The sequence below is a fragment of the Telopea speciosissima genome, chromosome 7 (genome assembly GCF_018873765.1).
Source record: "Telopea speciosissima isolate NSW1024214 ecotype Mountain lineage chromosome 7, Tspe_v1, whole genome shotgun sequence".
NCBI classification, from domain to species: Eukaryota; Viridiplantae; Streptophyta; class Magnoliopsida; order Proteales; family Proteaceae; genus Telopea; species Telopea speciosissima.
Genome location: NC_057922.1, coordinates 4808095 through 4822147, shown reverse-complemented (window position 1 = coordinate 4822147; position 14053 = coordinate 4808095). Strand labels below are relative to the sequence as shown.

At 37.6% G+C, this 14053-nt stretch overlaps 2 protein-coding genes across 2 annotated transcripts; one reads left to right on the top strand and one right to left on the bottom strand.

Moving 5' to 3' along the window:
• Window positions 1–2990: 2990 nt before the first annotated feature.
• Window positions 2991–3407, bottom strand: LOC122667399. Its single transcript, XM_043863663.1, has one exon. The coding sequence runs from the start codon at window positions 3405–3407 to the stop codon at window positions 2991–2993; it is 417 nt and encodes a 138-aa protein (XP_043719598.1).
• A 3079-nt stretch (window positions 3408–6486) lies between these two features.
• LOC122667629 (alanine--glyoxylate aminotransferase 2 homolog 1, mitochondrial-like) lies at window positions 6487–13788 on the top strand. The gene is made up of 9 exons (XM_043863988.1): window positions 6487–6802; window positions 7329–7559; window positions 8342–8512; window positions 9169–9312; window positions 9424–9603; window positions 9817–10042; window positions 13196–13309; window positions 13401–13487; window positions 13577–13788. The coding sequence occupies exons 1-9, from the start codon at window positions 6590–6592 to the stop codon at window positions 13618–13620; spliced, it is 1410 nt and encodes a 469-aa protein (XP_043719923.1). The 5' UTR covers window positions 6487–6589; the 3' UTR covers window positions 13621–13788.
• The last annotated feature ends 265 nt before the right edge of the window (window positions 13789–14053 follow it).

Sequence of the window (14053 nt, the reverse complement as noted above, 5' to 3'; positions counted from 1 at the left end):
TTGTCGGACTGAGTTTCCCTCCACCCTTCAACGTGTGTGTAGGATGGTGGGAGGATATTTTGGAAAATGCAAAAACCCTAGGATGGGTTTATGAATCATAAAAGAGGTGGTGAACTAACTGTCCACTACGGGTGGACCTATACAGTTATCATGAGTTTTACAAAATATCATGGCCTCCCCTCGATGAAACGGTTTTATTGATTTACTAGTCCCAATGCACTGAATGTTGCAGACCACTGCCATCGGAGGTATTGTCATCGGCGTCATATGGAAAGGGTGTCAAACGGTTCGGTTTTGAGTATTCGGTTCGATTTCGGTTCAGTTTCATGACTTGAGAGTGTGACCCAAAATCGAATCGGTTTTAGGACCACCAATCGAATCCGAACCTGCTTGGTTCGGTTCAGTTACGGTTCTAATTCGATTTCCAAATCCGGTTCCAATTCGGGTCTAATTCGGTTGCACACTTGAAGAGTTGAAGTTGAAGAGTTGAAAAGGGAAACTGAGAAAGGTAAATAGAGAAAACCTGGAAAGTGGAATATGAAAAGTCATTAGGTTAGATGATTACCAAAAATACAAACAAAATTCATTGAGTTTTTTATTTTCCCCTATGGAAAGTGACATATAAATTTCATTTCGTTGGATAGTTACCAAATAAACAATGAAAACATAGGAAAGTTAAATATTTAAAGTCATTTGGTTAGATATGGTTATCAAAAAATTTAAAAGATATATGGATTTGGATTAAGTAGTTTATTCGGTTCAAATCGACGGGTCCTGGCATGAAACCAAAATCGAACCGAATTAGAATACCATATACCATAACTGAAACCAAACCGAATTAATTCGGTTCGGCTCGATTTCAGGTTTGATTTTCAGTTTTGATTTGATTTTGACACCCTTATATGGAGGTGGTCTAAACATTTGTTTTTTTTCTTTTGGTAGAAGTGGTCTAAACATTTATTGATAATATGGTTAGTCGCACTATGTTCTCTATAGTCTTCCACTCCTCCCCCAACACTAATTACTTAAGAGTAAATATCATCTCCTCCCTTCTAAGTATCTATAATATCAAACTCGGGTTTTGAATAATGATAATGCCTCTTCTATTTTTGAAAGATTCTATCAATCGTACTTTTATTATTAAAAAATATCATTAAGTGATGATGTGGCATTTATAATTTTTTAAACCCCATAAAACCTTTAATGTAATTTTATTCTAATTTTGCCCTCTCCAATCCCAAAATCCTTTGGATTCAGATCTTCTATTGTGAGAGTGACACATGGTAAATGTAACGGACATTTTTTAAAGGATTCAAATTTCCTTTATGGAAGACGGTTAGATGGGTTAAACCGCCCCTTAAAACAAAACAGATCATTTCAAACCGATCAAACCCAAAAGTTAAAAAAAAAACAAAACCAAAACCCTATTTTCACCATCCACTTCCTATCACTAAAAATAACTTATCGTCTTCTTCCTCTCAAACACAGAACCCTCTGAAATCTCCTTACTGTCAATGACTTGGCACTATTTTGATCGGTGTGAAGCCAAGCTTTGAAGCTGCATTTCTCCCTTTTTAACTCTTGTTTTTTTTTTTAAATTTAAAATTTTGATCGATGTGAAGCCAAGCTTCGAAGCTGCATTTCTCCCATTTTAACTCCTTTTTTTTTTTTCAATTTAATTCTAATCGGTGTGAAGCCAAGCTTTGAAGCTGCATTTCTCCCTTTTTAATTCTTGTTTTTTTTTTAAAATTTAAAATTTTGATCGATGTGAAGCCAAGCTTTGAAGCTGCATTTCTCCCTTTTTAACTCCTTTTTTTTTTTTCAATTTAATTCTGATCGGTGTGAAGCCAAGCTTTGAAGCTGCATTTCTCCCTTTTTAACTCTTTTTTTTTCCCAATTTAATTCTGATTGGTGTGTCGTATCGAATCTGCCAAATCTCTAGCCTTCGACACCGATGCAGATGATTTGCCCCTCATTACTCCAATTTCCACGACCTTAGGGCCACTCTGAATCTTGCCACAAATGGAGCCAGAGGCCTCCGGATGAACAACGTTCACATCGAGTTTTCAGTTCATTGAGAGAAGAAGACGAGAGGAAGGGGACTTTGGATGGTTCAATGTGTGAGAGGAAGAAGACGGAATCTGCAGACCCAGTTTCGTTTCTCCATCGTGAATCTCTTTGTTTTTTAAAATAGGGTTTTGCCCTTCAAACTCCAATTTCCACGGCTTCTACCACTCTGAACCTCGTTACAAATGGAACCAAAGGCCTGGAAGAAAACGTGAGTTCAGTTCATTGAGGGAAGAAGACGAGAGGAAGGGGATTTTGGATGGTTCAGTGTGTGAGGAAGCAGATGGACTGGGTAGTTTCCACAAATCTGTCCTCTGCTCATCGTGAATCTCTTGGTGAGGAACCCTATTCAGTTCATTGGTACGTTAGAAGAAGAGAGGAAGAAGAAATTGGATGTGGGGGATGAGTGTTTGAGAAGAAGAAGACGATGGGGGTAGTAGCAGAGGATCTAAATCGAGAAACTATGGTATAAACAAAGGAAATATGGTTTTGTTTGTGCTTTTTGGAAATCTGGTTTGGTCGGTTGGTTTGGTGCAAGTGGAATGGTCCAAACCAGTGCATTGGTTTATACTTTTATCCTAATAAACCGATATTCAACTCAACTGTTGTAAAATGATAATATCGTCTTTTGAACTATTGTTTTAACCCACTTAGGGTACGGTTGATAGAATCTTTCAAAAGTACGAGAGGGGTTTAATATAATGATTACTTAGAGAGGAGGGGGATGATATTTACTCATTCCTTAATTGGGTTCTTCTTATTACTCTCTCCATAATGTGAAGTCTCGTTGTGTGGAGGAAGATCATCATAACCTCCGTTGCTTTGATCACTATCTCTTTTTTTTTTATATAAAGAAAGTTTATTAACGCTGGAACAAGGACAAAGAAATACAATCCTGAGTTTTGAAAAAACCAAGAATAATCCTATTGAGCATTGGTTCCTAAAGAAGCTAAGCAGTTAGCAACAGAGTTAGCTTCTCTAAGAGAATGATGGTAAAGGATGCAATCGAACGCCTGAGAGTAGATGCGACAGTCTTCAATGATGGAAGCGATCCTCCAAGGGGGTGCTTTCTTGGCGTCCTTGAGCAGATTAACAACCAACATATTATCACTTTCAATGATCAACTTTTTAATGCCCATACTGCCAGCAATTACCAAAGCTCGTCGAATTGCTAAAGTCTTTGCAACTAGAGCATAATTCCACCCAATTCCCTTAGCAAAGCAGCATAAGAAGACTGAGTTGTGATCTCTACAGACCCCTCCGATGCCAGCGCTATCCAGATTGCCGTGACTGACGACATCTACGTTGAATTTCACAAAACCATCAAGGTGGCAATCCATTTAATGAGTCTTATTGGGGGCATGGGAGGCACATGACAATTATGTATTTGGTCATTGGCGCTAGAGATGGCTCTCAAAATAATGGCATTAGAATTGAATGGAGCACTTCTGAAAATCAGATCCCAATAGCCATTACATAGAAACCAGAGAATGCTGCAAAATAGACTTGCCTTGAACTTATTTTCCCTATTAGTGGAGCTTGAACACTCTAAAGCTGATATGATTCCCGATGAGATCTCTTGGGTTGGGAAGAGATCAAGGAGACCAAGATTGTGCCATATATTTCTGACAATCGGGCAGTTTAGAAACAAATGATTGTCCTCCTGCTCTTGAATTATGTAAGGGTATTTATGTAATATCCCTTTATATGTTCTAATATAATCCTACTTGTATTAATGTCCAGCCGCTGAGGGCAATCTAGTAATTAGCCCATCCGACCTAAACCCTAGTTTTCCTATATATACTAATTTGGAGGCAAGCATGCGTATTCCAAACTGATATCAGGGTGTAATGCTTTAAGCAACCTTGTGCTTAAACCCTAAACCCTAACAAATTAGGCAAATATGACAGAAAGGGTTGAGGTTGAACCCTCAGAGATTCAAAAGATCCGACAGCGGCAACTTGTGATGGAGAATTTTTCATATTAGATGCTGACTTTTTGGAGTTATAGGGAGATGCCACACTTTTAGTCAAACCTTACTTTGAGCTTGATGGTTGCCACCAATAGCAATGTGATAGGTTGAGGCCATTGTGAAATTGTCGGTGGAGGTACTAATCCAGATAATGCGATCTTCTCGGGGGAAGATGGGGATAGAGATTGAAAGGATCCTGAATGTTATATCAAGGGGTCACCAATGAAAGATCAGAGCTCTATTCCATGTCATGGAGGTAGGGTCTAGACAAGATGGACATATTGACTTGAGATGAATAAATCACATAATTTAAAACTCATACCAAAATCAACAAACTAGGTGTGGGGGTCGGTGGAGGGACTTTTTATCTCCTCCAATTTTGACACCCTCCAATTCCCTCCAATCCCTCACATGGGAGTGAAATGACCACTTACCCACTACCTTGGGAAGTGTGTCCAAGCAATGGGTAAGTGGTCATTTCAGCTCCCATGTGAGGGATTGGAGGGGAATTGGAGGGTGTCAGAATTGGAGGTGATAATAGTCCTCGATGGAGGTACCGATCCAGATAATGCAATCTTCTCAGGGGAAGATGGGGATAGAGATTGAAAGGATCATGAATGTTATATCAAGGGGCCACCAATGAAAGATCAGAGCTCTATTCCACGTCATGGAGGTAGGGTCAAGACAAGATGGATATATTGACTTGAGATGAATAAATCACATAATTAAAACTCGTACCAAAATCAACAAACTAGGTGTGGGGGCGGGGTCCACGTTTACCTCAGGTTGTGCCAAATTATCCCCAAATTTTGGACGTTTCTATGACTAATGGTAATGACTAGTGCAGTTGGTGAAGCGTGGTGCAGTAAACTCATACTCACAGGAGGTCTGAGGCCTGACTTAATATGATTTCTATTTCAAAAATTATTTGGTTTGATTTTTGCACAATATTTCAGTGAAATATAAATTCTGAAATAGCTGGGGAATTGTTTGAGAATTCTATTTCATTTTATTTCACTCTTGTAGTCTTGTTCTTTAATGAGCACATGATCCTATTAAAAATAAAACATCACCCTTCTTCTTTTCCTAATGATCTCAACTCTAACATGCTACCACCACCACTCCACCGCCATCATTGCCACCACCACCCCACCAGTGCCACTACTACCACCACTGTCACCACTACCATTGCCACACTACCACCATCAAAAGGATTTTTTTTATTCTTGAAATATTTCATTTTGATACAATGGTACAATCAAAACAATTTTAATTTTTTGACTAAAAAGCTATTTATTGACCATTTCATGAAATCAATCTAAAATTGAAATAGAAATCATACCAAATCCGGCCTTAAGTTCGAGATAGTAGATACTTATTAGAAGATAAAGTCATTGGTGTCATCTAGATTCTTTCCCACAGGTATCATCGGGAAGACGGTGATCATCTAGATCCTTTCACATTATACGGTGTCCCATGCATAATTTTTGCAAACACAGGGGTAAGGCTAAATACATTAAGAACCTTTGAGACCTAACCGGGGTATGCCCTTTTTATACGATTCTGGATTGACAGGTGACCATGGTTCGTAATCTTGGATCGGATCGGTATCGGTCAAGGACCTCGAGGTCGATCCCGAGATTAGACCGATCAAACAAGGTTTAACTGAATCGTTTTCTAGATCGTCTAACTCGGTTGGATCGGCCCATTCAATCCGATACATGCCTGTTTTTTGGGTTTTAAAACCCATATTTATTCTTGATCCCGAGTCTTTTAAGTTGTGATTCACAGATTTAGGGTTTCAAATTCGTGAGAAAGAGGGGGATCTTATCGTTTTTCACTAGGGAATTGATTAAGGAAATATTTTATTTCCAATTAAACATTGATTTACTTAAGGTGGTTAAGGATTTAACCTCAAATTCGGGAGTGAAAGGGGGGATCTTACCCTTTTGGACTAGAAATCTATTATGAAAAGATTTCATTCCCTAAAATCGTGTTTAAATTTCTTTTTTAAATTCTTTAATATTTTTCTTTACCGATACAGTAACCGATCCTATAAAACCTTGATTTAGGTATTTTTGACTGATTTAAAACGATTATGACCGATCCATATCGGTATCGGATCAGTATCGGCCTTGACCGATCCCGAATCCGATACCTGGATTACGAACCTTTCACGTCACAGCCCTAATTGGAGTGCCGTTGGAGTTGGAGGTCCGTCCTACTCCACGTATGAGCAATAACTGAAGAAAAAGAGATCACGACTCCACGTCAATCCGTCAAAACATTACCAATACTAAACTCGCCATATGGAATCTTTCCGTGATACCAGCTTAGCAACGAAGTACACGTCATCAGTTTCCTTAAAATCCCATTCAAATGGTGGCAACTGGCAACCAAGCAGATTTCTGAAGTTACTAAACTCTATATAGAAAGCTCTGCTTTAGAGTGCAGTGGCAGACCTCTGTGTCGAATTAGTTTTACAGGGAAGAGGCCATATTGGAGAACAATCGGATAATTCTAACAAATATTTTTCTCCGGCGATCGACGATGGCATTGCAGAGATATCTCTTAAAGCGAAGCTATGAAACGAAGGAGAAGCTTCGACCTTTGTTATTACGTAGCTTTTCTTCAATATCTGCTCCTACGCTTCCTTCCTGCGATTACGAACCGAAGCCTTACAAAGGACCTCTAGCAGACGAAGTTCTTCAGAAACGAAAAAAGTATCTTGGTCCTTCTCTGTTCTATTACTATCAGAAGCCTGTAAGTCCTTCTCACGTTGCTTCGTCCTTATCGATCTCTGGAAGAGTGGAAGTTCATAAAATCTCTGGTGTTAGGGTTCTGGATTACTCATTGTTTTGTTAATTTGTTTTTTGGTCGCCCAAGATCACAGATAGTTTTTATACTGCCAAAAAAATTTCAAACCGTCTTCTGATCGAGTACTAGGATGTGGATTTTTGTTGTATTTTTTTTTAGTGATAAAATGGGTTTTCATGTAACCATCAAGGTTTCTTTGCATATCTACTGAGAGGACGATAAGTTTGCCGTAGCAAAATTTTTCACTGAGACGAATGTGAAATATTCCGATGTATCTACTTTTTCCTTGCCTGCTCTTGAGTGCTGATCTCTTTCGTTCTTTGGATCTTTAGCTTTAAATTGCTACTATCTGTATTAGGACAGGGGGATATGAATTATGGTTCTGCATTTTCTTATTATTCTTTTGTGCTTTCATCTGTATAGGTTTTCATTTTAGAAAATGATTTTTGTTCTGATTTTTTTTTTCTTCCAGCTGAATATTGTTGAAGGAAAAATGCAGTATTTATTTGATGAGAATGGCAAGCGTTATCTTGATGCGTTTGCTGGAATAGTCACAGTGTCTTGTGGACATTGCCACCCTGAAGTTGTGAATGCTATTGTGGAACAAAACAAGCTTCTTCAGCATGCTACAACCCTCTATTTGCACCATGCAATAGCTGATTATGCAGAGGCATTAGCATCGAAAATGCCTGGAAACCTAAAGGTTCATTCTTTTGATATTTTTATATATGTTGGTGCTCAATGGTAAATATAAGCTTTAATATTGTGGTTCTTTTGTCGTTTGACTTTGATTAAAAAAAAAATTTGTGTTAGAACCTGAACTGGAACTTGGGAGATAGAAAAGATTTATTCAACAGTACTACAGTTCCTCTTTCATGGCATGCACAAAGAGCCAGAAGGTTTTATAGACAAGTTAAATGAATGAACTTGTCAGTTATGGACAAATGAGCTGTTGCCTTGAATCCCTTTTTCATTACACCATATAGTGTTCACAACATGTGGAACTTCATGCCTCTGCACACTATTTTATCTTAGTGGAAACTTAAAATACTGATTATTTAGGCTTTTTTTGTAATGAAACAAATATGGTTATTTTAAGTGTTAGATCACTTAAGAATCACTCAAAATGAGCGAAAGCTACTGTCATGTTATTTTCTTATCATATTGGTATCCTGATGTAGCCTGATCAATGCATGTTGACTGCCTTTTAGAAAGTTTATTTATCTATATAGACTGGTATAAAGTTTGATCAAAGGTAACTTGTATCTCTTTGAAGCAATAGCTAAGAATTTAGCAGTAAAGAAGAGAAGACAGTTTAATAGTTACAAATTACAGATTCTTCCATATTTTTCTGTTGCCTTCTGGTTGCCTTAAAACTTATTTTGAATTCAGCAACCAGAGTGTGGGCTTAGTTGTACTAAGGGATATATTATGTTTCAAGAAGAAGAGTTTGTGTTACTAATAGTTAAGCCTGAAAAAATGCAGGTTGTATATTTTGTCAATTCCGGATCTGAGGCAAATGAATTAGCAATGTTGATGGCTCGGCTGTATAGTGGTAATCTTGGTATGATTGCCCTGAGAAATGCATATCATGGTGGCAGTTCTGGGACAATTGGTCTGACGGCTCTAAACACTTGGAAGTACCCAATTCCACAGGTTTGTGTATCTACTAAAGCTTCAGATTATTTGTGTACATTCTTGAAGGCTTTGGATTTTGGTAGAAATTCCCTTGACCATCTTTCGGAGTATTGAAGGCTGAATACTGGATCAATCCTGTTCTGCAGTCCCACCAATAAGCTCTGCATTTTTTTACATCAGACCTACCATTGTCCTGTTTGTGCCAGATGAGATGTCAGTTCTACCTGGCCTGTTCCTGGACTCAAAAGTTTTGCCCATTTTTGTCCTATCCGATTTTTCTAGCTTATTTCATCACATTCTTTGGATTGCATGCATGTTATATATATATAGATGAGATGCCATCATTTGCTTGTTTTATAATTTTCCACATTGACTGCCCAACCAATAGATATACCATGCCAGCATCATTATTGGCTTGCAATTTTTTGGTAATGTATGTCATAATTTCATAGGCCTGTACATTTCTGTTCTCAATGTTTTTGTTACTCTGATTTCCAAAGGGTTCATTTTCTTTGAGTCATATATGTCACACCCCCCCCCCCCCCTTCTTTCTTTTTTCATCTTGTTCTGATCCATTATCCCTTTGGATTCTTTTTGCAAAAGACTCTTTGCACTTTGAAAAGTCATCCATTTATATTTCTATCTCTCCAATACTTGCTGTGAAACTTTTACAGGGTGAAATTCATCATGTTATGAGTCCAGATCCATATCACGGGGTCTTTGGCTCCGATGCCAGTTCTTATGCCAAAGATGTACAAGATCACATTGACTTTGGTACTTCAGGAAAAGTTGCTGGTTTTGTTGCAGAGACCATTCAGGTTTGGCTAGATAAGTTATAGGATGAGGTGGAGGTTTAATGTTTGTTGCCCATCTAGACTTGGACTTCTGTTATATTCTTAGTGCAATTTCTACATTTTGACAATTTCTAGGGAATTGGAGGAGCAGTTGAATTGGCCCCTGGATATTTGAAACGAGTGTATGATATTGTACACAAGGCAGGTGGCGTATGCATCGCTGATGAAGTGCAAACAGGGTTTGGTAGAACAGGAAGCCACTACTGGGGATTTGAAACCCAAAGTGTACTTCCCGACATAGTGACTATGGCTAAGGTCTCTTCCATTGGCTCCATAATTTCGTATGTGACCCCCCCCCCCCCCCCAAAAAAAAAAAAAAAAGAAAAAAAAAAAAAGGGACACGTTTTCATTGTTTGTTTCATATTTATGCGTCAATGGTCTGTTTTTAGGTACATTAGATTTTTACTTTTAGTTATCAACAACTGCAGATATTTGTCATTCTTTTACATATACTGTTGCACTTAACAGGGCATTGGCAATGGTTTACCATTGGGAGCTGTTGTGACAACTCCAGAAATCGCAAATGTTTTGGCTGAAAAACTTCAGTTCAACACTTTTGGTGGGAACCCTGTATGTTCTTCTGGTGGACTTGCAGTACTTAGGGTACTTGACAAGGAAAAGCGGCAAGCCCATTGTGCAGATGTTGGCTCTCACTTAATTGAGCGTTTCAGAGCCCTTCAGCAAAAATATGATAGTAACTGTTCTTCAACTCTGGCACTGAAGTTTCTTAGGGTTGATAATTGTTGATAAATTTCTCATGGATACATTCTGAAATGCATACTGGAAAATTGCTTTCTGCTGATAGTTATTAGGTAATTGGATAGGGCAAAAAAAAAACTGAAAATGTCATTGTAATGGTAGAATAAGATCCCTCTTGGAATTCTTTGTCAGAAATATATGTCTCTCTTAGTCCCTGTGGAACACTTTTTCTAACTTAGTGATCATATGTGGAGTGCTGCAATGTCAAATGTTTATTTGCATATTTAATTATTAGTTGTTACATCTTGATGCATATGTGAAACTAGAAATTCTCTTGCCTATTTTTGTATAGGTTACTGCAGAAAAGAGAGAAGAGTTAATGAGACTTGGATGACTTGAATAAGAAATATCTATGACCACATATTTACTAATGATCCTCTGAGTGCACTTATTTGACATGGATGAGTTTTAGACCTGTCTTGGATTTGCCTCATCTGTAACCTGAAATCTCATGCTAAAATATGTTTCTAAAAGTGAATCATCAAAGTAAAAGTAGTAAACGTTTATTATGTCACAAATTATGTGTAGCTTTGTGCCTGTTCATTAGGGATTTGGGCGTAAGCATGTTCAGGACTTAAAGCCATACACATACCTAGCGCGATGCTTTTGGAAAAAGCAGTTGTTTACTGTACATCCTTGGAGTAATAATTGGAACTCCTGTCTGAAACACCTCTTTCAAATTTATGACTCCAAAAAGCGATAGACCAGTTGTTTTTTATTGCAAAACCTTTATAAGGGGATTTAGGGTTGAATTACGTAGGGCCATTGAAACATCTGGTTTAGCTAAGACTGGCATTTGACTTCAAATAGTGAAGATTAAATTCAACAGTGAATAGATTTTGCGTCAGATACATCTCTGAATCCAGCCACTTTTTGGTGGATGGTGGCATTGGGGTTATCATGCAGGAGCATGTTTGTCTGAATTGGACATCCATTCTATTGTGATTTGTATGTGACCATTAGTTATGTGCATTCTATTCTTTCTGAGTTCCGTTGTAGTTTTACTTTCAGAATTCTGCAACAGTTTAAATAGTGGGGTCCAGTTCTTAGTTCTTACTCACTCTTACGTAATTGAGGGTTGTTATGCCATTTTGATACAAAGGGGGCGGCACCATTCATGTTACTGAAGCATTTTGATTCTGGCACTGTAGAATTAAGTTAGACAGTTAGTCTTTTTAAGCTTCTTTTTTTGCTGAGCTATCACGTTGGATGAGACCATATTATTTGAAGGGTTGAGATTGCTAGTAGGGTTACTAGAAGTTCAAAAGGATTGTTAGAGATGTAAACACAGATTATTAGTGGAAGTTTGTGTATGTAGCTATGGCAAAAAGATTTATTCTCTCCAATCCTGTTCCAACTGAACCAGAAGAAAACCAACTGATATTTGTTTGTTCAGTGGCTATCTCTTTCTCATTTCCTTTGTCACTGCCGACTACATTGTTTTTGTTTTTTTGACATGAAGCTTTGCTAGGTTGGGAAGCTCCTCCAATTTTTGTTATGTCCTTAGGGTGCAGATCCCTTAGAGAGAAGCTGTAAAGAGGAATTTTCAAAGATTCCTTTGAAAATTTATGCCGACCCATTTTGGTAACATCATTAGAATCTCCTCCACTTCCCCATGGTTCTTAGTTTTGTCTCCAAAGGTGCACTTGGGATGAACAGGGTTTTTTTTTTGGCCGAGATGGGGAGTGATGGAGCTATACAGAAGGCAGTTGTGAATGTTATTCATCTTGGGCTATTAATTTCTCAAGATGGTGTACTTTGCAATCTCTGTAAATAAATTTACTGGTGTCTTCTTGTGTTATTTTGAGAGATTCTTTGTAGACAATGGTATCTTTTTTTTCTACTCTTTTTGTCCATCACATCAGGATATTGTACTGGATTTTAGTATATTTGAGGAACTTAAGATGTGCTCTAAGGGCTGTATATAATTAAAGCCCATTTAAGTTTCAGAGGCTGTTTAATACCATGTTATTAGTTTTTTAGGGCAATCTGATTGCAAGAGTTGGTTCAAGCATTGAACTCATTGTACAACTTGTGACAGGCACAGTGGAAGATTGGATTGATTGTAGTTGGCAAACATTAGAGCTGTCATGTGAAGCTCTAGACATGATCAATCCAATTCACGTTTGACAACTTAGGAAAGTTTTGAGATTTCTCTGTCTGGTTGCAAGTAAAGGGAAGGGAAATCAGTTGAAAAAATAAATAGAGAACTTTTGTAATCATTACCTAACATGATTGTATAACCTATTTAAATTTCTTACTATATTTAGCAATTATACTTTTGATATGTAATTTTTATTTTACTTCTCAAATCCAAGGTATTTGGATGCAAAGTAAAATAAAATTTAATAACCAAATTTAGAATGATTGAGAGTTAGTGACATAGTCATGTTAGGTAATGATTGCAAAAATTTATTTTTTTAGCTTTGAAAACTCACTTCCCTTCCCACATCTCCTAGTTCAAAGTTGGTGAATTAGTGCTAGGAATTGAGACTATAAACTGTTTCGTGTCATATTGCCCTTCTTTTTGTTCCTTATTCATGGGGATTATCACCATCAAAGCTCGAGTGTTCTACTCTGCTCAACCTGCATCGCTTTTTTTTCGGATGTCAGAGCCTTTCTTTGACTTCTCTGAGTTCTACGCCGAAAGAGTTACCTTTCATAGTTCTCCAGAAACATGCCCTGCTAGCTCTCTCTATCGTTGACAAGGATGAAACTCCACTTTGATTTGAACCGTATTGTCAGTTGCATTTTCCTGTGGCTTTAACTTTCATTTGTGTGCTTCAGCCCTCTGATATCTCTGCATCACTTTTTTTTTTTTTTTTCATTTGTCCTTTTTCTGATATCCCTTAAAAATACAGTGGACAAAGTTTTTGCTATGTTTAGTTTGAGTCAAATTTAGGCTTGGCACATCTTAGGTCTTGCTTTAGATCCTTAAAATATCGAATTCTCTCCTCTATTAGAGAACTTCTCAAGGAACTTTGGAATTGGATAGACATTAGGAATGACTTGGAACCTGTTGCATCATTTATTACTGATACGACGATTCTCTGTTCTATTTCTCATATTACTATATCTTGTCTTTCAGTCATTGGAGATGTGAGAGGCAGAGGCTTAATGATTGGGGTAGAACTTGTCACTGACAAGAAAGAGAAGACGCCTGCAAAGGCAGAAACTACTGTTTTGTTTGAGAAGTTGAGAGGTAATACACATATATACATGTGCATGTGTCTGTTGTGTTTTTCTTGTCTTTTTTTTCTTTTAACATCTTCTGTTTTCCATTACTGCTGAAGAGCTGGGAGTGCTAGTTGGGAAGGGAGGTCTCCATGGAAATGTTTTCAGAATAAAACCACCCATGTGCTTCTCAAAGGATGATGCAGGTCTCTCTCTCTCTCTCCAAAAAAAAAAAAAGGGTCTCTTAATAATATTTTACTTTTGCAGATAGTGAGTTGGGTTTATCTATGTGCAGATTTCCTTGTGGATGCACTGGACTATGCCATGTCAAAGTTGTGAGAATTGACCTGCTATGATGATTCCATAATCCTTAGCATAAAATCCGACTGTCAGAAAAAAGTAGATTTGTTGGTACTCTAGTTTTAAGAAATGAAAATGGTTGCTTTTAGTAGATTTGTTGGTACTCTAGTTTTAAGAAATGAAAATTGTTGCTTTTCTTCTGTTCCTTCTACATGAGTAGAAGGATCTTTGACTGAGTGGATCAAGTGCATGTTCATCCAGTGAAGTCTCGGCCGATTTGTTTTTGCTAGTGGCAGCTGAGTTACCTGGTCAAACCAGTCATGTCCTTTTCCAGTTCAACTTTTTCTTTTTCTCTTTTTTTTTTTCTTGATGAAATCCACTTCATCCTATTGATGTGGCAAGTTTAAGTACTATCTCTCCGGTTCCTTATCGGAAGGAGCATTTTCTCCCTTTGTCCTTTTTCTCCCAACTA